At 47.4% G+C, this 25,007-nt stretch overlaps 1 protein-coding gene across 1 annotated transcript in view; it reads right to left on the bottom strand.

The window, feature by feature from the left end:
- Nucleotides 1-16,763: 16,763 nt before the first annotated feature.
- ERI3 (ERI1 exoribonuclease family member 3) overlaps nt 16,764-25,007 on the bottom strand; it is a gene marked incomplete in the record, with an annotated part of 403,278 nt that continues 395,034 nt past the window's right edge. Inside the window, 1 exon segment of the mRNA XM_077450748.1 lies at nt 16,764-19,646. Within this exon segment, the coding sequence (XP_077306874.1) occupies nt 19,564-19,646 (83 nt within the window).

Below are 25,007 nucleotides of genomic sequence, written 5' to 3'. Positions count from 1 at the left end.
TCTGCGGACTCATTTCCATGCAGCTCGTTAGCGGTGCGCCTTGTAGCGCGGAGGCTCACGGATGGCCTCTGACACCCGGAGTGAGGAGTCACCCAGCCCCCGATAAAGGTCACCGGAGATGTTACTGGATTTTTCTTAGTTTTATCCTTTTCTTAATTACAGCTCCGAGCTCACAGGTGAAATCCTGTCTGACCTTTGATCTGTAATGAGCAACACGGCATTCTGCCAACCGTCACATTGTGCGAACACCCCGCAGGTTCCTCGCCGTGCGCTGGCAGAGGCTATGAGCGTAACCGCATGACCGGAGAGCGCAGGACGCAGTTCAGGGGCTCAGTGTGTGATCAGAGAATGATGGAGGCCACCATTCCTGACCAGAGTGCTCTGCTTCTGAAAATGCTGGTTGCGTGGCTGTCATCCTGATCCTCTATCTTTAGTACTTGTATTGAGTGTGCAGACAAATGGGATTTGTTTGGGGTCCTGCTGATCAGTACAGAGAACCAAATCTACAAATATGTTAGAGCATAGAATGAAGGGGGATGGGTGTCTGCAAATGCTAGAAACTGTCCCACACAAAACTGACAATGCTATACAATCTTCTGTCTCGGTGTCTTTGTTAGTGAGATCTCTGCACACCTGTCCATTATGAGAGGTTCCCACCATTCCTGGGCCGAGTTCCCGGGTCTGTACACCCGCTGTGCCCATTATGAGAGGTTCCAACCATCCCTGTGCTGAGTTCCCGGGTCTGTACACCCGCTGTGCCCATTATGAGGAGTTCCCACCATCCCTGTGCTGAGTTCCCGGGTCTATACACCCGCTGTGCCCATTATGAGGGGTTCCCACCATCCCTGTGCTGAGTTCCCGGGTCTATACACCCGCTGTGCCCATTATGAGGGGTTCCCACTATCCCTGTGCTGAGTTCCCGGGTCTCTACACCCCCTGTGCCCATTATGAGGGGTTCCCACCATCCCTGTGCTGAGTTCCTGGTTCCCACCATCCCTGTGCTGAGTTCCCGGGTCTGTACACCCGCTGTGCCCATTATGAGAGGTTCCCACCATCCCTGTGCTGAGTTCCCGGGTCTGTACACCCGCTGTGCCCATTATAAGGGGTTGCCACTATCCCTGTGCTGAGTTCCCAGGTCTGTATTGCTGTGCCCATTATGAGAGGTTCCCACCATCCCTGTGCTGAGTTCCCGGGTCTGTACACCCGCCGTGCCCATTATGAGGGGTTCTCACCATCCCTGTGCCAATTTCCCAGGTCTGTACACCCGCCGTGCCCATTATGAGGGGTTCTCACCATCCCTGTGCTGAGTTCCCGGGTCTGTACACCCGCTGTGCCCATTATGAGGGGTTCTCACCATCCCTGTGCTGAGTTCCCAGGTCTGTACACCCGCTGTGCCCAATATGTGGGGTTCCCACCATCCCTGTGCTGAGTTCCCCGGTCTGTACACCCGCTGTGCCCATTATGAGGGGTTCCCACCATCCCTGTGCTGAGTTCCCGGGTCTGTACACCCGCCGTGCCCATTATGAGGGGTTCTCACCATCCCTGTGCCAATTTCCCAGGTCTGTACACCCGCCGTGCCCATTATGAGGGGTTCTCACCATCCCTGTGCTGAGTTCCCGGGTCTGTACACCCACTGTGCCCATTATGAGGGGTTCTCACCATCCCTGTGCTGAGTTCCCAGGTCTGTACACCCGCTGTGCCCAATATGAGGGGTTCCCACCATTCCTGGGCCGAGTTCCCAGGTCTGTACATCCGCTGTGCCCATTATGAGGGGTTCCCACCATCCCTGTGCTGAGTTCCCGGGTCTACACCCGCTGTGCCCATTATGAGGGGTTCCCACCATCCCTGTGCTGAGTTCCCAGGTCTGTACACCCGCTGTACCCATTATGAGAGGTTCTCACCATCCCTGTGCTGAGTTCCCAGGTCTGTACACCCGCTGTGCCCATTATGAGAGGTTCCCACCATTCCTGTGCCGAGTTCCCAGGTCTGTACATCCGCTGTGCCCATTATGAGAGGTTCCAACCATCCCTGTGCTGAGTTCCTGGGTCTGTACACCCGCTGTGCCCATTATGAGGGGTTCCCACCATCCCTGTGCTGAGTTCCCGGGTCTGTACACCCGCTGTGCCCATTATGAGGGGTTCCCACCATCCCTGTGCTGAGTTCCCGGGTCTGTACACCCGCTGTGCCCATTATGAGGGGTTCCCACCATCCCTGTGCTGAGTTCCCGGGTCTGTACACCCGCTGTGCCCATTATGAGGGGTTCCCACCATCCCTGTGCTGAGTTCCCGGGTCTGTACACCCGCTGTGCCCATTATGAGGGGTTCCCACCATCCCTGTGCTGAGTTCCTGGGTCTGTACACCCGCTGTGCCCATTATGAGGGGTTCCCACCATCCCTGTGCTGAGTTCCCGGGTATGTACACCCGCTGTGCCCATTATGAGGGGTTCCCACCATCCCTGTGCTGAGTTCCCGGGTCTGTACACCCGCTGTGCCCATTATGAGGGGTTCCCACCATCCCTGTGCTGAGTTCCCGGGTATGTACACCTGCACAGCAGAGTTCTGGTCACTGTAGTGCCGTCTCCAGACATTGATGGACGGACGGATCTCTCAGTTATGTCCTCCTATAAAACAACATCGGAGAAGGCAGGAAATGGCAGCTGCGGGGTCACTAAACCGAGCTCAGTATGTGCCGTATTTCAGGCGGCTGAATGGCTATCGGAGGATTTGTTCTATTGATTTGATGCTTCAGCTAAACGGCTCTTTTTTCGGCGGCACAAATTGTCTCTGAACCCCGGGTGTCATAAATGGCAAAACTAGCCGTGAATTATTTAAAGCCCCAACAGAGATAAGAAAGACAGACGGAGACGTTCTATTGTTTCATTTTACCTTTTATTGTTCACAATGTTTCTGTTATAGTAACAAGATGAGAAGAAAAGACTTTGTGAGAATCTCGCCTTCATCCCGACATCTGGGCCCCGGCCAGACACGGCCATTGCACGCTTGACATTATGGCTCCTGACCTTGACCCAATCCGAGCGTTCCAGCAGGGTCGTCTTCAGCAGAATGGGCCCCAAGATTCGGTTACAATGCACAATCACCGCGGTCTGGCCAGAGCTCAACAATCCAAAATCTGCTTGGCAATTCCATAATGGAGCGCCCTGGATTTCAGGCCTTCGGGGACTCGTGTTTAGAACAAATGTAAACCCAATCTCCAAAATCTCATCTACAATTTTTAACATCTTCATATCATTTTCAGTTTGTTTAAAGCGGGAGTCCGCCGGGACTCCGCGTTTTTTTTTTTTTTTTAAAGCCAGCAGCTACAAATACTGCAGCTGTTGACTTTTAAAATAGTGACACTTACCTGTCCAGCGCGCCCGCGATGTCGGCACCCGAAGCCGATCTTTAGATCGACACTCGAGTGCTGCCGTCGCCATCTTGGGTATGGGAATCAGGAAATGGAGCCTTTCGGCTTCATTTCCCGGTTCCCTACTGCGCATGTGCGAGCCGCGCTGCGCAATAAGGACGGTCCCCGCTGCCTCTGGGATCTGTGTGTTTCCCAGCAGGCAGCGGGGTGCTTGCGGAAGGGGGCGGGCACTTGCGGAAAGGGGCGTAATCTACGCCCCTTTCCGCAGAGAGCTAGCCCGGAAGTGGGTGCAGTTACCTGGATTATCCAGGTAACTGCACCCCCCTCCCCCCTGAAAGGTGCCAATTGTGGCGCCGGAGGGGGGGGGGGGGATTCCGATGAGCGGAAGGTCCATTTTAGGGTGGACCTCCGCTTTAAATCTGCGGCCTTCATTTAGAATAATCCCTGGTGATCCTGCCATGAAAGTCCTTGTCCCTGTTATATGGTGACAACACTGTCCCTGTCTGACCAATTACACTGCTTCATTGTCACCCTGTTCCATCTGCTCCCAACTAGATTTTAGCACACATTCCACAAACGCGGTCCAATGTTGTCATCATCAGGCAACCCGCCCTGAGAAATGCCACATTCCTCCCTTCACATCTGAGTTTCTCCCATCACATCAGAGTGCCTCCTATACATCACCGACCCCATCACATTAGAGTCCCCCCCTATACACAAGCCCCCCCCCATCACATCAGAGGCCCCCCAATCATACAGCCCCCTCTTCACATCAGAGCCTAACCTTTTGACTCCCAACAGCACAACAGAGGGCGAGAGGTGGTGGCAGTATGTAGAAGGTGGGTTTCTGTCTTCTCCCTAATGCTGGGGGCAGTACTGGGACAGGTTCATCTAGTGGCCAGAGCAAGGCTGCAGAACTGCACCCCCTGCCTCACTGCTAATGCATGCCGTAGAATGGATTTACTGCCCTGCGTCCATTCTCTAACCCTTTGCTCTGTTGTGCCCACGGCAGCTGCCCCTCCTGTTCAACCCTTGTACCAACCCTGGCTGGGAGTGGCTCTGCATGCCATTCGCCCAGTTTAGAGTCATGAATTGCCATGGTGCAGGTAAACCGGACACCATCACTATAGCAACAGATGACATCTTGCGTTCTGACTGTAGACTGGAGGGTGATTGGTTGCTCTAGTGCGGGCAGCCGGCCCACCCCTACCATGGCAACTAATGACGCTGATCCAGGGCAAACTTGATCCCTCGCACATGGCACCCTGGGTGGAGAAGGTGGACTTCCATCTTCTCCTGAATGCTACGGATGGCCCTGCATGCCACTTGCCCTGGTTCAGAGCCATTCCTTGCCATGGCACAGGCAAGTCATAAAATGATGCCATGTGGCCGGGGCTTAGAGTGTCATTGGCTGCTATGGTGATGGAGGCACAATGGCAACTCATGATGCTGATCCAGGGCAAACTTGGTCTCATGCTTGCAGCACCCCGGGGTAACCCAGTTGGCACCCTGACCAAGAAACATTTAGAGTATATTTAGAAAAATAAGCTGCCTGTCACTGTAGATCTAAATTTTAGTTCATTAACTGTCATGCTGATCCAAAATGGAGGTCACTGCGCCTGATAATGCAGCTTGCCTGGCTCCTTCTGGTTTCCATATGGAGCCACTGAGCAGAACTCTGGATCTACATACTTAATTCAGTAATAATATCCTGTCTTGTTGGGTCCCAAACCCTACTCCATATAAGCCATGGTTTACATACATGGCACTGATGATGGCCATATAGCCTGAAACAATTGGAATAAATGGCTCTATAATATTCGGCTATATTTGTACTGTACACCCCAGTGGTCAGATGCACGTCGGGAGCTGTAGGTAAAGCAATGATTGGCATGGCTCCACCTTCTGTCCTGAAATGAGGAGTAATCGTCTTATTTTTTGGATATGCTATGGAAGGAGACGTGAATACCTTCTCTTCGGAGAACTTTCCTGTGCTATCTCTATCAGGCAGAGACTCTGTGTTGTTCTCTTTGCAGGAACGCTCCATGGTGAACGTTGGGTTCCTATCAGAGCCGGTAGTTTTTCATGTAGTGCAGGTCCCGATCTCAGCCTTGATAAATCATCCTCGAAGGCAGGTCTCCCCCATCACCTCCTGGCTGTGTAATTGCCACTAATGACCCATTCCTGTGTTTCAAATCTCCGGATGGAAGGTCACACTGCTTGGTGAAGTAGCCGCTTTCTGAGCTACACTGGCCATCAGTCCATCATTGTGACATGGACGTCTCGGGCCTCCAGATGGAGACGTGACAGCTCTCTCCATCTCTCAGGTGCCACTCGCTCATGCGGAAAGTTGTACTCTGCTATTGGGTTGAGGATCTGCTCCCGGCACAGATGAAGGTGAAGCCGGTGAACCCTGCCGGTGGGTGATGGGTGAGGTCTTGGAGGCCCCAATATTGGAGAGGTTTTAGGTGCAGGAAGAATAAATAAAAGGAGAAACCTTGACTTGTGCTCCTTACTTGTAGCTTTAGAAGTCAAATTACCTCCAAAATCAATCTTCAGTCCCAACCTGTTCAGATTCTCAACGTGTCACGTCTGCATGATGGAACCAACCTGCAGACTTGAATGGCCGCTGCCTTCACAGGATGGAAATGTCTTCTTGGGAGTAAACTACATAGGCAACCGATCTCTTGCTAATAAAATATCTAAAGCTCAAAGTAGAGCTGCCACCTCATTCCTTTAAACCCGAACACCTTTGAATTACACGGGTTCTGAGGCTAATTAAATGCAGATAAGGCACCAAGTGAGTTTAATTACCACCTTAACCACTTGAGACCCGCACTATAGCCGAATGACGGCTACAGCGCGGATCTCCTTTTCCGGGACTACGTCTATTGACGTAGTCCCGTGCACGAGCGGCCTGCGCGCCCCCTGAGGGGCGCGCGCGGCACACTCTGTGATCAGCGAGTCTACGAGACTCGCCTGATCACCGATCCGTGCAAGGGGTCGATCCCGACCCCTTATCACGTGATCAGCTGTCAGCCAATGACAGCTGATCATGTGATATAACGGAGCCGGTAATCGGCTATTATTCCTCCTCGCGCTGACAGCGCGAGGAGAAAAAAAAAAAGCCGATCACCGGCAGCCGTGATCGGGACATCAGTCCCCATCACGGCCAGCCCTGCCAGTGCCCACCTGCCCCCTGCCTGCCTGAATTAAAAATGTGTCCCCCCTGTCAGTGCCACCCAGCAGTGCCCACAGTGCCACCCAGCAGTGCCCACAGTCTGCCTCAACAAAGGTGCTGCACCCCAGTGCCACATATCCGTGCCCAGCAGTGCCGCCCATCAGTGCCAAGCAGTGTTGCCCAGCAGTGCCACCTATCAGTGCCCATCAGTCCCATCTATCAGTGGTACCTATCAGTGCCCCTTAGTGCCACCCATCTGTGACACCCATCCGTGCCATCTTATCTGTGCCCGTCTTTGCCCATCAGTGCCGCCTTATCTGTGCCCATCGGTGCCGCCTTATTTGTGCCTATTAGTGCCGCCTTAACTATGCCTATCAGTGCCCACCAGTGCAGCCTATCAGTGCCCACCAATGCAGCCTATCAGTGCCCACCAATGCAGCCCATCAGTGCCCACCAGTGCCGCCTCATCAGCGCACTTCAATGAAGGAGAAAAATGACCCGTTTGCAAAATTTTATAACAAACTATTAAACATGATTTTTTTTTTTCTTTTTGCATCTTTTTTTGTTTGTTTAGCAAAAAATAAAACTCCGAGCTGTAATTAAATACCACCAAAAGAAAGCTCTATTTGTGGGAAAAAAAATGATAAAAATTTCATTTGGGTACAGTGTTGTATGACCGCGTAATTGTCATTCAAAGTGAATCAGCGCTGAAAGCTGAAAATTGGTCTGGGACTGAGGGGGGTTTAAGTGCCCAGTAAGCAAGTGGTTAATCAGCCACAGAACCTGTGTAATTCATATGTGTTCAGGTTTAAAGGGATGAGGTGGCAACCAAAGTGAACATTAAGTCATTTAATGCTGCCGAGAAGAACCCTTGCTCTTTCCGTGCAAGCAGTGGTCTCTCTGAAAAACTCTCCCTTCCGCAAAGTAGAGCTCTAGCTGTGTGACTCAGCTGAGGGTGTGTCAGACCTCTGCACAGAGACCACTGCTTCCACGTGCAGAAAGCATGCTGGCAGGGACAGGCTGTGGCTGCTAGCTAAAGAAAATGAACTGTAAGTGCCGGTTCACACGGGGGGCGACACGACTTGCAGCGCCACTCACAGACGCGACCTGCACACGACTTCAGCAGCGACTTGCAAAATGACTTCTGTATAGAAGTCAATGCAAGTCACCTGAAGCCGCCCCAAAAATAGTACAGGAACCTTTTTCTAAGTCGGAGCGACTTGAGTCGCTTCTATTAGAACGGTTCCATAGTACAGAACGGAGCGCGACTTGTCAGGCGGCTAAGTCGCGGTAGTGTGAACCGGCACTTAGTCTTTTCGCACCTTTCGTTTTCATACACCTGGAATATATTAAGCAGATTTTCTGTTGGGCTTTAACCAGTCGCCTCGCTTGGCTTACACTGGAGTTTTTTTTTAGTATGTCACTGCGATCAATCACTAGGTGTAGCAAATGAACACAAAACAGATGACTCCCTGTGGAGGAAACTACACAGGTAGTAGTGATCAGTCTTGCACGATTGCACAATGCTCTGTTCCAGTGTGATTGATGTCTACAAGACACTTCTCCATGCTTCTTGTGTAGCTTACTCCATAGGGAGCCATTTGTTCCATTGGTTTAGCGATCATTTCCTTCTTCCAGAGATTTCGCTCCAGTCTAACGAGGTGACTGCCAGCGAGTGATTAAAGAGATTAAAACAACCTGTAAAGCTCGGCCTTTGGGTGTTTCAGCTCATCACACATTCAGGAAGAAAAGAAGCCAGTTGCGAGAATTTTTGGGTGCATATATGGACTACAAACACCTATAGAGATATTTAAATTCATGTGTCCTCCCAAACAGCTGCTGTACTTTCATCAAAATATGAACATAGGCAGTAAATCTGCTAGTGCCCTCAGCAGCAGGCCACTTACCTGAGTGGAGGAACCGTGTACTGCCCAATCGGCTTTATTGTAGCCGAACGAAGAGGAGATACCGATTGTTGTACACTCAGAACAATGTGCACCTATACCTCACCTCTGCCACCTGCCCATAATGGTCATTATGCCCCCTATACCTCACCTCTCCCACCAGCTCATTATGCCCCACATACCTCTTCTTTGCCACCTGCTTGTACTGGTCATTGTGCCCCCTATACCTCACCTCTCCCACCAGCTCATTATGCCCCACATACCTCTCTTCTTTGCCACCTGCCCATACTGGTCATTATGCCCCCTATACCTCACCACTGCCACCTGCTAATACTGGTCATTGTGCCCCCTATACCTCTTCTTTGCCAACTACTCGTTCTGGTCATTGTACCCCCTATACCACATGTCTGGCACCTGATAATACTGGTCATTGGGCCCCCTATACCTCACCTCTGCCACCTGATTGAAGTGACTTTGAACGTGGCATGGTTGTTGGTGGCAGACAGGCTGGTCTGAGTATTTCTGGGATTTTCACATACAACCATCTCTCGGGTCTACAGAGAATGATGGGAAAGAGAAAATATCCAGTGAGTGGCAGTTCTGGAGGAAAATGCCTTGTTGGTGTCAGAGGAGAATGGGCAGACTGGTTCCAGATGATAGAAAGACAACAGTAACTCAAATAACCTCTCGCTACACCCAAGGTATGTAAAATACCATCTCTGAACACACAAACAATACAACCAACCTGGCGTTGATGTAAGGCCAATGTGGTACCTAGATTTAAAAAGGGATCAGTCTTTACCAAGTAACTATAGACCTACAGAGGAGTGGCTGTGGGCGTGGTATGCTTGGACAGAGGGGTGGCTGTGGCATACTTGGACAGAAGGGTGTCGGTGGACGTGGCATACTTGGACAGAAGGGTGTCGGTGGATGTGGTATACTTGGACAGAGGAGAGGCTGTGGTATACTTGGACAGAAGGGTGTCAGTGATATACTTGGATAGAGGGGTGGATGTGGACATGGTATACTTGGACAGGAGTGGCTGTGGTATACTTGGGCAGAGGGGTGGCTGCAGATGTAGTATACTTGGACAGAGGGGTGGCGGTGGGCATGTTATACATGGACAGAGGGGTAGCTGTGGAATACTTGGGCAGAGGGGTGGCTGTGGGCGTGGTATACTTGGACAGAGGGGTGGCTGTGGATGTGGTATACTTGGGCAGATGGGTGGCTGCGGATGTGGTATACTTGGACAGAGGGGTGGCGGTGGGCATGGTATACTTGGGCAGAGGGGTGGCTGTGGGCGTGGTATACTTGGACAGAGGGGTGGCTGTGGACATGGTATACTTGGGCAGAGGGGTGGCTGTGGAATACTTGGAGAGGGGTGGCGGTGGGCATGGTATACTTGAACAGAGGAGTGGCTGTGGGCATGGTATACTTGGACAGAGGGGTGGCTGTGGACGTGGTATACTTGGGACAGAGGGGTGGCTGTGGGCGTGGTATACTTGGACAGAGGGGTGGCTGTGGGCATGGTATACTTGGACAGAGGGGTGGCGGTTGATGTGGTATACTTGGACAGAGGGGTGGCTGTGGGCGTGGTATACTTGGGACAGAGGGGTGGCTGTGGGCGTGGTATACTTGGACAGAGGGGTGGCTGTGGGCATGGTATACTTGGACAGAGGGATGGTGGTGGGCGTGGTATACTTGGACAGAGGGGTGGCTGTGGGCCTGGTATACTTGGACAGAGGGGTGGCTGTGGTATACTTGGACAGAGGGGTGGCGATGGGCGTGGTATACTTGGACAGAGGGGTGGCTGTGGGCGTGGTATACTTGGACAGAGGGGTGGCTGTGGGCGTGGTATACTTGGACAGAGGGGTGGCTGTGGGCGTGGTATATTCAGTGTCATTAGTGGGGTACCCCAAGGTTCAGTGCTGGGACCCTTACTTTTTAATCTATATATAAATGATATGTGGTCTGGGATTTCAGTCTTTGCAGATGACACCGAGCTATGCAGTGAAATAACGTCCTTACAGGATGTCTCCAATTTACAAGCCGACCTCAATGCTCTGTCTAATTGGGTGACTATGTGGCAGATGAGGTTTAAGGTTGACAAATGTAAAATTCTGCACTTGGGGGCTAAGAATATTCATCATACATACTAGGGGGAGTATATAGTGGAGAAGGATCTGGGAACTGGAGAAAGCGCAGAGAAGGGCAACCAAACTGATAAGAGGCATGGAGGAGCTCAGCTGTGAGCAAAGATTACAGGAGCTGAATTTATTCTGGGGGGGGGGGGGGGGATATGATCTCCATGTATAAATACATAAGGGGGGATATGATCTCCATGTATAAATATATAAGGGGGGATATGATCTCCATGTATAAATACATAAAGGGGGATAAGATCTCCATGTATAAATACATAAGGGGGGGATATGATCTCCATGTATAAATACATAAGGGGGGATATGATCTCCATGTATAAATACATAAAGGGGGATATGATCTCCATGTATAAATACATAAGGGGGATATGATCTCCATGTATAAATACATAAGGGGGGGATATGATCTCCATGTATAAATACATAAGGGGGGATATGATCTCCATGTATAAATATATAAGGGGGGGATATGATCTCCATGTATAAATACATAAGGGGGGATATGATCTCCATGTATAAATACATAAAGGGGGATAAGATCTCCATGTATAAATATATAAGGGGGGATATGATCTCCATGTATAAATACATAAAGGGGGATAAGATCTCCATGTATAAATACATAAGGGGGGGATATGATCTCCATGTATAAATACATAAGGGGGGATATGATCTCCATGTATAAATACATAAAGGGGGATATGATCTCCATGTATAAATACATAAGGGGGATATGATCTCCATGTATAAATACATAAGGGGGGGGATATGATCTCCATGTATAAATACATAAGGGGGGATATGATCTCCATGTATAAATATATAAGGGGGGGATATGATCTCCATGTATAAATACATAAGGGGGGATATGATCTCCATGTATAAATATATAAGGGGGATATGATCTCCATGTATAAATATATAAGGGGGATATGATCTCCATGTATAAATATATAAGGGGGGATATGATCTCCATGTATAAATATATAAGGGGGATATGATCTCCATGTATAAATATATAAGGGGGGGATATGATCTCCATGTATAAATACATAAGGGGGGATATGATCTCCATGTATAAATATATAAGGGGGATATGATCTCCATGTATAAATATATAAGGTGGATATGATCTCCATGTATAAATACATAAGGGGGGATATGATCTCCATGTATAAATATATAAGGGGGGATATGATCTCCATGTATAAATATATAAGGGGAGGATATGATCTCCATGTATAAATACATAAAGGGGGATATGTTCTCCATGTATAAATACATAAGGGGGGATATGATCTCCATGTATAAATACATAAGGGGGGGATATGATCTCCATGTATAAATACATAAGGGGGGATATGATCTCCATGTATAAATACATAAGGGGGGATATGATCTCCATGTATAAATATATAAGGGGGATATGATCTCCATGTATAAATATATAAGGGGGGATATGATCTCCATGTATAAATATATAAGGGGGATATGATCTCCATGTATAAATATATAAGGGGGGGATATGATCTCCATGTATAAATACATAAGGGGGGGATATGATCTCCATGTATAAATATATAAGGGGGGGGGATATGATCTCCATGTATAAATACATAAGGGGGGATATGATCTCCATGTATAAATATATAAGGGGGATATGATCTCCATGTATAAATATATAAGGGGGATATGATCTCCATGTATAAATATATAAGGGGGATATGATCTCCATGTATAAATACATAAGGGGGGATATGATCTCCATGTATAAATATATAAGGGGGGATATGATCTCCATGTATAAATATATAAGGGGAGGATATGATCTCCATGTATAAATACATAAGGGGGGATATGATCTCCATGTATAAATACATAAGGGGGGATATGATCTCCATGTATAAATATATAAGGGGGGGATATGATCTCCATGTATAAATATGTAAGGGGGATATGATCTCCATGTATAAATATGTAAGGGGGATATGATCTCCATGTATAAATATATAAGGGGGATATGATCTCCATGTATAAATACATAAGGGGGATATGATCTCCATGTATAAATATATAAGGAGGGATATGATCTCCATGTATAAATACATAAGGGGGGATATGATCTCCATGTATAAATACATAAGGGGGATATGATCTCCATGTATAAATATATAAGGGGGAATATGATCTCCATGTATAAATATATAAGGGGTCCATATAGTGAACTTGGTGTTGAGTTATTCACTCTTCATGTCTGAAGGAAAAGAGATTTCATCTCCATATACGGAAAGGTTTCTTCACAGTAAGAGCTGTGAAAATGTGGAATAGACTCCCTGCAGAGGTGGATCTGGCCAGATCAGTAGATTTCTATAAGAAAGGTCGGGATTATTTCCTAAATGTACAGAATATAACGGGGTGACATTTATAGGTAAAGTTGATCCGGGGAAAATCCGATCGCCTCTCGGGGGATCAGGAAGGAATTATTTGTCCCTGCTGAAGCAAATTGGAGAATGCTTTACTGGGTCTTCTTGCTTTCCTCTGGATCTTATGTGGGTGTAGGATTGTATATATATATATATATATATATATATATATATATATATATATATATTTTTTTTTCCTTTTATAGGTTAAACTAGACTTGTGTCTTTTTGTTCAACCTATGAAACTTTTGTAAGGTTAGGTATTGATGCTGGATGAGAAGACCTGGCTCACAATCAGTGTTCTAATTAATTCCAAAGGTGTTCAGTAGGGATGAGGTCAGGGCTCTGTGCAGGACACTCGAATTCCTCCACACATCACAAGAGCTTGTTGGACATCCTGTTCCAACATATGGACCACGTATGTATTTATAGGACCATGGCCATTAACCCCTTCAATAGTGTACACTTTCACCCCTTTCCTGCCCAGGGCAATTTCAAGCTTTCAGTGCTCTCACACTTTGAATGACAATTACGCGGTCATGTACCGCTGTACACAGATGACATTTTTTTCACACAAATAGTTTTCATTTGGTAGTATTTATCAACACTGAGGGTTTTATTTTTTAAGAAAAATGAAAAAAAAATCCAAATATTTAGAAAAAAATTAGTTTTTCTTAGTTTCTGTAAATTTTTTTTGCAAATAAGTAATTTTTCTTCTTCACTGATGAGGCGGCACTGATGAGGCGGCACTGATGGGGCGGCACTGATGAGGCGGCACTGATAATCAGGACATTGATAAGAAGTGCCATGATTATCAGTGTAAACAATGTGCTGACAGCCTTTCCTCACACGTCTGTTTACCTCGGATCAGCTGTGGTTGGACGGGGCGCAGGATTCTGGGAGGACATCTATGGACCCCCTCCCAGAACTACGGTACCGCCGTGTTGTAGCCGCCTATTGGCTATAGCATGGTATTTAAGTGGTTAATATGGAGTTCGCCACCCCAAAGGTTATTAATATGGAGTTGTCCCTTCATTGTAGCTACAGCAGCCTCCACTCTTTTAGGAAGACCTTGTTGGACTTGCCATTCCAGAACCATGAGCATTAATATTGAGTTGCCCCCTCCCTCCCATGACTGTTCATATTGAGTTGCCCCCTCTCTTCCATGACCGTTCATATTGAGTTGCCCCCTCTCTCCCATAACCATTCATATTGAGTTGCCCCTCTCTCCCATGACCATTCATATTAAGTGGCCCCCTCTCTCCCATGACCGTTCATACTGAGTTGCCCCCTCTCCCATGACCGTTCATATTGAGTTGCCCCCTCTCTCCCATAACCATTCATATTGAGTTGCCCCCTCTCTGCCATAACCGTTCATATTGAGTTGCCCCCTCTCTCCCATGACCATTCATATTGAGTTGCCCCCTCTCTCCCATGACCGTTCATATTGAGTTAGCCCCTTCCCTCCCATGACCATTCATATTGAGTTGCCCCCTCTCTCCCATGACCGTTCATATTGAGTTGCCCCCCCTCTCCCATGATTATTAATATTGAGTTGCCCCCTCCCTCCCATGACCGTTCATATTGAGTTGCCCCCTCTCTCCCATGGCCATTCATATTGAGTTGCCCCCTCTCTCCCATGATCATTAATATTGAGTTGCCCCCTCTCTCCCATGACCATTCATATTGAGTTGCCCCCTCTCACCCATGACCGTTCATATTGAGTTGCCCCATCCCTCCCATGACCATTCATATTGAGTTGCCCCCTCTCACCCATGACCGTTAATATGGAGTTGTTCCCCTTTGTAGCTATAAAATCCTCCACTCTTTGGGAAGGCCTTCACATGATTTAGGAATGTCTGTGGAAATTTGTACCCATTTGTAAGGCCATGTACTGATGTTGGATGAGAAGACCTGTCTCACACGTTGGGCCCCACATTGGGCACCAAAAAAAATAAAAGACCTGGCTTGTAGTTGAAATTACAATTCATCCCAAAGGTGTTCAGTGGGGGTTGAGGTCAGGGCTCTGTACAGGACACTCAAGTTCCTCCACACTAAACTGGCCTAACCGGGTCTTTATGAAGCTGGGTCCATTCTTCAGAGCAAGCTTTCCACAAGATTTTGGAGGACATCTGGGGGGATCATCTATGCATTTGTGAGGATAGGTACTGATGTTGGACGACAAGTCCTGGCTCATAGTTCATCCTAAAGGGGAGTAGAAATTCTCGGAAACTCCAGCAGATGTGAGAACAATGATCACTTAATTGGTGTAGGACATAAGCATAGTCACTACGTCACAAAGGTGCTCAGTAGGGTTGAGGTCAGGGCTCTGTGCAGGACACTCGAGTTCCTCCACACCAAACTGGTCGCACCATGTCCTTATGGAGCTGGCTTTGTACACAGGAGACAGTCATGCTGGACCAGAAAAGGGTCTTCTCCAAACTCTTACCACAAGGCTGGAAGAGGATTTACAGACTTTTGGCTACATGGTGTACCTACCCGACCCAGCTGAAGAGTTCTAGATGCTGCAAGGTTGTAATATTTGTTGTTCGCATCATTTTTATTTTAAATGTATCAGTTAACCACTTCCCGACCAGCGCACGCCGATGTACGTCGGCAGAATGGCACGGGCAGGCATATTGGCGTACATGTACGTTCAATCTTCAATGCTGCCCTGCCATTGCGAGCGCGCCGGTGCCGGTCGGGACCCCCGTGAGTCCGGTCGCGGGTCCCGCAGACTCGATCGCCGTGGGCATACCCGAGATCGTCTTACGGGACGGCTAAATGGAGGAAATGCCGTTGTAAACAGCATTTCTCCATTCTGCCTAGCAACTAGTGATGCTGATCTCTGCTCCATGTGATTGGAGCAGAGATCAGTGTTCACTAAATGAAAGCCCAACCCCCCACAGTTAGCAACACACCCCTAGGAACACTTAACCCCTACACTGCCACCCACTGGTTAACCCCTTCACTGCCAGTGTCATTTACACAGGAATCACTGCATTTATATAGCAGTGATTACTGTAGAAATGACAATGGTCCCAAAAATGTGTCAAAAATGTCCGATGGGTCCCCCACAATGTCGCAGTCACAATAAAAATCGCAGATCGCCACCATTACTAGTAAAAAAAAAAATAATAAAAAATTATTAATAAAAATGCCATAAAACTATCCCTATTTTGTAAACGCTATAACTTTTGCGCAAACCAATCAATAATCGCTTATTGCGATTTTTTTTTTACCAAAAATACGTAGAAGAATACGTATCAGCCTAAACTGAGGGGAAAAAATGTTTTTTTTTATATATTTTTGGGGGATATTTATTATAACAAAAAGTAAAAAAGAATGCGTTTTTTTTTCAAAATCGTCGCTCTATTTTTGTTTATAGCGCAAAAAATAAAAACCGCAGAGGTGATCAAATACCGCCAAAAGAAAGCTCTATTTGTGGGAAAAAAAGGACGTCAATTTTGTTTGGGAGCCGCGTCGCACGACCGCGCAATTGTCAGTTAAAGCGACGCAGTGCCGAATCGCAAAAAAAGTGGTCTGGTCTTTGACCAGCAAAATGGTCCGGTCTGCAAGTGGTTAAGAAATGGAATCGACCCAGAGACCTTCGTATGGAAATCCAAACACCTTCCTGTCTTTGAGAACCTTCAAAATGAGACGTCCCCCCCCCCCCCCCAACCCCCGCCAATCCCCAACAATGTACAGCCACACATATGTTTCAACTTATTTTTATTTTTTCTTGTTTATTTTGTTCATTTATTTGTCTTCACGTAACTGCGCGATCACACCCGCGGTGCATGTGATGTAATGATAAGGTGAGCAGCGACTCTCCTCTTCCACTGCAGGCAACCAGGTATCTCTTGCACCTCTTCAGGGCTCTCGGGACGGGGCAGGAGGCTTATGAATGGATTGTCGCAGAGGAAGGGGAGAAGCTCGTTTGACGTGTTATTCAGGTTGAGGCCAAAAAACATCCAACTCTTACAGTAAAACAGAACTAAGCTTTGAGGCTTTCTGACTCCGCTGTCCCATGGACCCCTTCCCCCCCCCCTCCAGTAGAATGGAATGGTACACACGTCTTATCAATTTTCTTTGGACTGAAAGAAATATCCATTGGATAGGGGGGGGGGGGGGGGGGGGGGGGGGGGTCCGTAAAAATAAAAAGACGAGGAACATTTCACAATCTTGGGCGTGTTAAGTGGGACGAAGATCAGTCCGTCCACGCCAACAATGGAAAGTGATCTCGAAGATCAGTTCCGTCCACGCCAACAATGGAAAGTGATCTCGAAGATCAGTTCTGTCCACGCCAACAATGGAAAGTGATCTCGAAGATCAGTTCCGTCCACGCCAACAATGGAAAGTGATCTCGAAGATCAGTTCCGTCCACGCCAACAATGGAAAGTGATCTCGAAGATCAGTCCGTCCACGCCAACAATGGAAAGTGATCTCGAAGATCAGTTCTGGTCCACGCCAACAATGGAAAGTGATCTCGAAGATCAGTTCTGTCCACGCCAACAATGGAAAGTGATCTCGAAGATCAGTCCGTCCACGCCAACAATGGAAAGTGATCTCGAAGATCAGTTCCGTCCACGCCAACAATGGAAAGTGATCTCGAAGATCAGTTCTGTCCACGGCCAACAATGGAAAGTGATCTCGAAGATCAGTTCCGTCCACGCCAACAATGGAAAGTGATCTCGAAGATCAGTCCGCCCACGCCAACAATGGAAAGTGATCTCCCCCATTGTTTTACGAGCCACCAGCCCCGACCATCTCCCAGACCCTCCTGGGCAAACTGGTCGATCCGGTGGGCTAAACAAAAAAAAAAAAACGTCTGTAAGACCGGTCCGAAGACGTTTGCACTGGTTAGTGTCCAACGCCAACAAAAACCTTTGAAAGAAAGTCCAGGAGCACTTTCTGAAAATGCCACCGGAGGTTGTGTCATTTCCAAAGGACGTCGCTTATGGACACTGTTTGTTATTTCCACTAACATAGGTGGAAACAAAGTAACCCAACAGCTCCCATTGGGCTCCATCCTGGAAGAGATGAGGCCCCCCGGACACTGCAGTATACAGTGAAGGAAGCCCAGCCTGGGTTATCTAAAGATCGGAATATTCCCAAAGCCGATTGTTTGGAAACATAATGAAAACGTTGAAAAATTTGAGGAAGCTGCAAACTTCCCCGTCTCAAGAAAACATTATATTGGAGGCCAGGAAGGTGCCCAGAAATTCCTATGAAGTCTACTGAACACAAACACCATCTTCTTCTTCACCTCTGGGCTTCTCCTCACAAAGACACTTGGGGGGGGGGGACACACCGAAAACCGGCTTCACTGATCACGCACCCATTTCTGTCGCCTGGGAAACGGGGCCCAAAAACATACAAAACCCACTGAATAAAAAAAAACGGCAGAATGCCCGTCACGCCGCTCCATCATCCGTTCTGACGCTACATCGCGAAGAGAAAAATATAAAAACGCTGCGTAACCGACCCTCAGCCACGTGGCAGCCAACATAGCTACTCAGACCCGAGTCACTTTACCGCACAGACTTTACCCAGACGCCTTGTTTTTTTTTTTGTTTTTTTGATATTTTATTTTCTCAAGCACCAAACAGACTACAAACTAAAAAAAAAAAAAAAAAAAAAAAAAATCTTCTCCAAGTTGTTAAATAAAAATAATATCTAAAAAAAAAAAGTTACCGGTACTCTAAATTCGGGACATGTTGGGTGGGAGAGTAGTAAAGTCCACCCTATAAGGAAAAAAAAAAAATGGAAACCCCTCCCCCCAAGATTCAACAATCCGCTAGCCAAAAAATATAGCCAAATGCTACAAAGTACCTAAAACTAAAATAAAGCGTCCCAGCTCTCTATGTTTCTAGAGTTCCTTGAGACCTCAGGTAACTCTCGTGTGTCTCAGGTCCGATCGCCTCTCTAAAACCCCCCAGCGGAGTTCCTACAAGCTTAATATTGGTTTTAAAGTGGGACACGTCACTCCACACCACACGGACTCAACCTTTCCAATCAATGCCATGCGAATATTCGTTTTTTTTTTTTTCTACGTTAAAAAATAAAACTGCCGCCGACCAGGCGCCCCTTAATAGAACATCTCAGATGAGGAACAGTTGTAGTCTCAAGCTGTGGTATGAGATGAGACGAGGTGTTCACCTTTCTAAATTCCCCGAACGTTTTTGGTGAGGATACGGGAAAAGGGTGGGGTGGGGGTGGGGCATGTTACATGGATGGGGAGCGGAGATGTTGTATTATCGAAGGGGGTAGACAGAGGTGGAGCAGCAGGTCACAGGTAAATGGAGTCATGGTGGATATATACGTTTTATATACAACGATGGCCATTGTCACACCGCCGGTTAGTCCGTACCAATCGGGTTGTGTTGCGTCTCCACCTTTTGCGTGTGTTTTTTTTTTTCTTTTTTTTGCGCTTCCTGTCTGTCCACCCGCGTGAACATGTGTTAAGGGAAGAGCTACATGCAGCCTCCTGCCCCACTCCCTCCCCGTAGCCCATCTCCCCAGCCGCATCAGATGCGCCTGGAGGTCTGCTTGAAGATGAAGCCTCGGTGAGCCAGGGTCTTCATAATGTTCGCAATGTTCCTGCAGTCATCTGGAAAAGAGAAAAAGAGAAGATTAGAGGAGGTCCATCCGAGGCGGATACAAGCGACTGGCAATGAAGAATTCACAACAAAAACAAAAAAAACAAAAAAAAAATGTTTTTTTTGGGGGATATTTTATTTTCTCAAGCACCAAACAGACTACAAACTAAAAAAAAAAAAAAAAAAAATAATCTTCTCCAAGTTTTTAAATAAAAATAATATCTAAAAAAAAGTTACTCTAAATTCGGGACAGAGGAGGAGAAGGAGAAGAAAAAAAAAGAAAAAAAAAAGTTATTTTAGGGGGGGAAAAAATAGATAATAATATCTATTTTTCCCCCCCCTAAAATAACTTTTTTTTTCTTTTATTATTATTATTATACAACATTTATATAGCGCCAACAGTTTGCTCAGCGCTTTACAACATGAGGGCAGACATTACAGTTACATTACAATTTGGTACAAGAGGAATCAAGAGGGCATTTAACCACTTCACCTCTGCAAAATTTACCCCCTCCCCCCCCCAATAACCAGGCCACTTTTTGCGATACGGCACTGTGTTACTTGACAATTGCGCGGTCGTGCAGCGCTGCATCCAAATACAATTTATAGAATTTTTCACACAAATAGAGATTTCTCCTGGTGGTATTTGATGACCTCTGCGTTTTATTTTTTTATTATATCAACGAAAAAAGATCGAACATTTAAAAAAAAAAAAAAAAAAAAAGTTTATCTTCTGCTGTGATGCCTCTTGCACACGATGCTCCTGTCTGAGCTTCTACTTTTTCACATATTTTTATTTTTTTGGCATGCATTTGCCCGAATTTTAACGCAAATTAGTGCGAAAAACGTATTCTCGTGTTTTTGTTCTGCACAATATGTAAATGGGTATTTGCGCACATTGCCCATCAGTGCCCACCAGTGTCACCTATCAGTGCTCATCAGTGCCCATAAGTGAGGCATATTAATGTCTCCTCATCAGTGCCACCTAATCATTGCTCATAAGATCCACCTAATCAGTGCCCATAAGTGCCGCGTCATCAGTGCCACCTCATCAGTGCCAACCAGTGTCATCTATTAGTGCCCACCAGTGCCACATATCAGTGAACATAAGTGTCACCTCATCAGTGCCAACCAGTGCCCACCAGTGTCACCTATTAGTGCATGCCACCTAATCATTGCCCATAAGATCCACCTAATCAGTGCCCATAAGTGCCGCATCATCAGTGCCCATAAGTGCCACCGCATCAGTGCCAACCAGTGTCATCTATTAGTGCCCACCAGTGCCACATATCAGTGACCATAAGTGCCGCTTCAGTGCCACCTATCAGTGCCCACCAGTGTCCCCTATTAGTGCTCATCAGTGCCTCATAAGTGCGGCATATTAGTGCCTCCTCATCAGTGCCGCCTAATCATTGCTCATAAGATCCACCTAATCAGTGCCCATAAGTGCCGTGTCATCAGTGCCACCTCATCAGTGCCAACCAGTGTCATCTATTAGTGCCCACCAGTGCCAACCAGTGCCCACCAGTGTCACCTATTAGTGCATGCCACCTAATCATTGTCCATAAGATCCACCTAATCAGTGCCCATAAGTGCCCCATCATCAGTGCCCATAAGTGCCACCACATCAGTGCCAACCAGTGCCCACCAGTGTCATCTATTAGTGCCCACCAGTCCTACCTATCAGTGCCCACCAGTGTCACCTATTAGTGCTCATCAGTACCTCATAAGTGCGGCATATTAGTGCCTCCTCATCAGTGCCGCCTATCAGTGCATCATATTAGTGCCACCTAATCAGTGCCGACCAGTGCAGCCTATCAGTGCCGCCCAGTGCAGCCTATCAGTGCCGCCTTATCAGCGGAGGAGCCAAATTACTTATTTACAAAATTTACTGAAAGAAACTAAGATTTTTTTTTTTATAATTTTCGGTCTTTTGTTTTCTTTTTTATTTTGTAAATAATAACACCCAGCGGGAATTAAATACCACCAAAAGAAAGCTCTATTTGTGTCGCTTGTATTTTGCTGTATTTTAGCTCAGTAAAAAAAAAAAGAAAAAAAAAAAGAAAGCTGCGCTGAGCGTCTTCAAGCTGCGGTGAGCACGAGGCCTAAAATATATCCAATTTAAAAAAAAAAACGAAATTCCTCATATATTTGGGGCAATATATATTCTGCTACATATTTTTGGTTACAAGAAAATCCCGATAAGTGTATACTGATTGGTTTTCCTGTGGAACCTGTTTGTAGTTCTACAAGCCACCATGATAATACATTCCTGACAATCAGGGATGAGCCGCACTCCGTTCACATCTGAACCCAACTGAGGAAGCCCACCAGAAAGAAACCCGCCACTTGTACTGGGCCAATCAGCTGCGTCCCGGGAGTTCCAAGCCCCCCCCCATATATACGGGGGGCTGCAAGACACAGAATGATGAATAGCTCATTATCTGCAGCCGGTCTGCTTCCTATTCCACATTATTCAGCAAAGGCATCATTTTCAAGAAAGCTCCACCCTTTATCATTACAAAGCCGTCCCTGAGCTCCAGTCAGTGACTCCGCCTAGGCTGGGATGACGTCATCAGTCTGCTGCAGGCAGGAGGAAGCATGTCCTCAGTCTCCCCTCCCCCAGTGATCAGACTGTACATTGTAACTTTGTAGAAGGAGGAGGAGTCATTTCCTCAGTTTGCCCTCCCCCAGTGATCAGACTGTACATTGTAACTTTGTAGAAGGGGGAGGAGTCATTTCCTCAGTCTCCTCCCCCAGTGATCAGACTGTACATTGTAACTTTGAAGAAGGAGGAGAAGTCATTTCCTCAGTCTCCCCTCCCCCAGTGACCAGACTGTACATTGTAACTTTGTAGAAGGGGGAGGAGTCATTTCCTCAGTCTCCCCTCCCCCAGTGATCAGACTGTACATTGTAACTTTGTAGAAGGGGGAGGAGTAATTTCCTCAGTCTCCCCTCCCCCAGTGACCAGACTGTACATTGTAACTTTGTAGAAGGGGGAGGAGTCATTTCTTCAGTCTCCGCTCCCCCAGTGATCAGACTGTACATTGTAACTTTGTAGAAGGGGGAGGAGTAATTTCCTCAGTCTCCCCTCCCCCAGTGATCAGACTGTACATTGTAACTCTGTAGCAAGTCACATGGTGAGAGGCTGATCTGTAAGACGTTTGTGAACACAGCCAAGGCACAAGGGTCTACATCTCTGAAGAAAGATGGTGCCGTCCTTCTGGATAGAAGAGCAGAGAAAGGCGTGGTCTGGGGGGGAGGGGCTGTGACCCTTGTGGGAGGGGATAAATACCTGCAATGACAGGTGCTGCACTAATCATGAAGTGATATATCTGATGACAGGTCCTCTTTAATGATCATTCACAGGACTCTGATCAGGGAATTGCCCCCCCCTCCCCCCCCCGATACCCCCGCGGGGGTTAAACGGGAAGGGTCCCTCGCTAACAGGGGAGGCGGAAATAGAAGAGCGGACTTTAAATTGATTTGCGCTGTCTATATTTCATGTTGGAAATTGGCTTGTAAAGCCGCGTTTTGATCTATGGCGACCGTCTCCTTAAGAAAAAGCAAAAGTAAATGTGTAATTTCTCCCTTGACAGAACACGGCACAGCCGGCCATCCTTCTTCCCTCTCCCCGCCGCCGCCGCCGTCGTGGGACAGCTGCGTTGTGTCGGATTAACGCTTTTTTTTTTTTTTCCTTCCTCGCCCCCCCCCCACGCCTTGATGTCTCCATTTCATTACGCCGCGGCCATTTATCAAGTTGTTACCGTAAGGGTGACTTTGCCAACTTGCATGTGGCAGGCGGTGAGGCAGTGCCATGCTACGAGGATCGGGGGTGGGGGGGGGAAATGAGAATGAATGTTGGGGGCTGAAGAAGCCGCTCTTCCCACTGATGTGTAAATGATAAAGACGACTCGACATCCATCTCTCCCTGTAAACCCGCAGAGTGCTTTATAATCAAGCCCCGGCCATAATAATGTGGAATTAGGCGTCTCCATCAGAGGGGGGGGGCGTTTAATCGCGCCTTAAAGGGTGCGATCGCTGTTTATCATAATTGAACTCTATCCGGGATAATTGCCCCCATATTTCTCCGTCTCTGCCGCCTCTTCTCCGGGTTTCATATTCTTGGGGGGGGAGGGGGCAGAGTCCCGCCTGTCCGTCCCGCTTTTTTTCCCCCAAACAATCTTTCTCCCCGACAAACCCTGGCGGACCGTTTAGCCGCTCAGGCGTGAGGTGAGTTGGCAGAAATTAAACGGCGCGGCGAAAATAAGGGAGTAATTAGCAGAAGCAATTAATATGGTTTCTTAACTCCTTTATGTAATTATTACTCAATTAACTCCAAATTATTCCCCTCCCTTGTTAATAAGGAAATATTGCTCCGCGTGCCACAAAACCGCCGAGATAACGGCGCACTTACACCGCGACCGCAGGAACCCCCCCCCCCCGCCGACATTAATGGTTGTACAAGAAGAGGACGTCCTCACCAATGAGTACTAATTATAATACGCCCGCCATTCCCGTACTTCACATCTTCTCGAAGGCGGCGGTCGCGCGGTCACCCTGCGCTCGTTTTTATTAGACGCAATGAAGTAGAGAATTGTACCGTGTGAGCCAATGAGCGGCCCAGAAAGTTTGGGCTTTGAGTGATCCCCGAAATTATGAAAGACGGAAGCCTTCGAGACAACATGGATCTCTTCTCATCAGACTTCATACAACGTATAGAATTGTATACAATGTATAGAGCCGTATAGAATTGTATACAATGTATAGAGCCGTATAGAATTGTATACAATGTATAGAGCAGTATAGAATTGTATACAATGTATAGAGCCGTATAGAATTGTATACAATGTATAGAGCCGTATAGAATTGTATACAATGTATAGAGCCTGATAAGAAGGGATTGAAGTTATTTGGAAAGCTTCCATCTTTATTAATCTCGGCCGACCAAAAAAGGGAACACAAAGTCCAAACGTTCGGCAAGTACAGTAAATGCAGAGAAAGTGATGTGAAAACAAACGTTATTCTTCCCAGATCACCTTCTCCGGCATTCAGAGCATCCAATCTGCCCACAGACACTAAGGTTGCTATTTTGTCTAAATCAGTCCGGAGCCACACCCCCATCTCCTGGGTCACGCCCCCTTCTCCTGGGCTTCCAGCTAACTTCACATCCTCCTGACCTCTCAGCTCCCATGCTGGCCCACAGTGCCCCTCAACCTCCCACAGTGCCCCTCATCCTCCCACAGTGCCCCTCATCCTCCCACAGTGCCCCTCATCCTCCCACAGTGCCCCTCATCCTCCCACAGTGCCCCTCATCCTCCCACAGTGCCCCTCATCCTCTCACAGTGCCCCTCATCCTCTCACAGTGCCCC

The sequence above is a fragment of the Lithobates pipiens genome, unplaced genomic scaffold, assembly GCF_037356315.1.
Source record: "Lithobates pipiens isolate NorthernLeopardFrog02 unplaced genomic scaffold, aLitPip1_a1.2 Scaffold_23, whole genome shotgun sequence".
Classification (NCBI taxonomy): domain Eukaryota; kingdom Metazoa; phylum Chordata; class Amphibia; order Anura; family Ranidae; genus Lithobates; species Lithobates pipiens.
The sequence above is the reverse complement of the archived record's forward strand: the minus strand, read 5'-3'. Positions and strand labels throughout refer to the sequence as shown.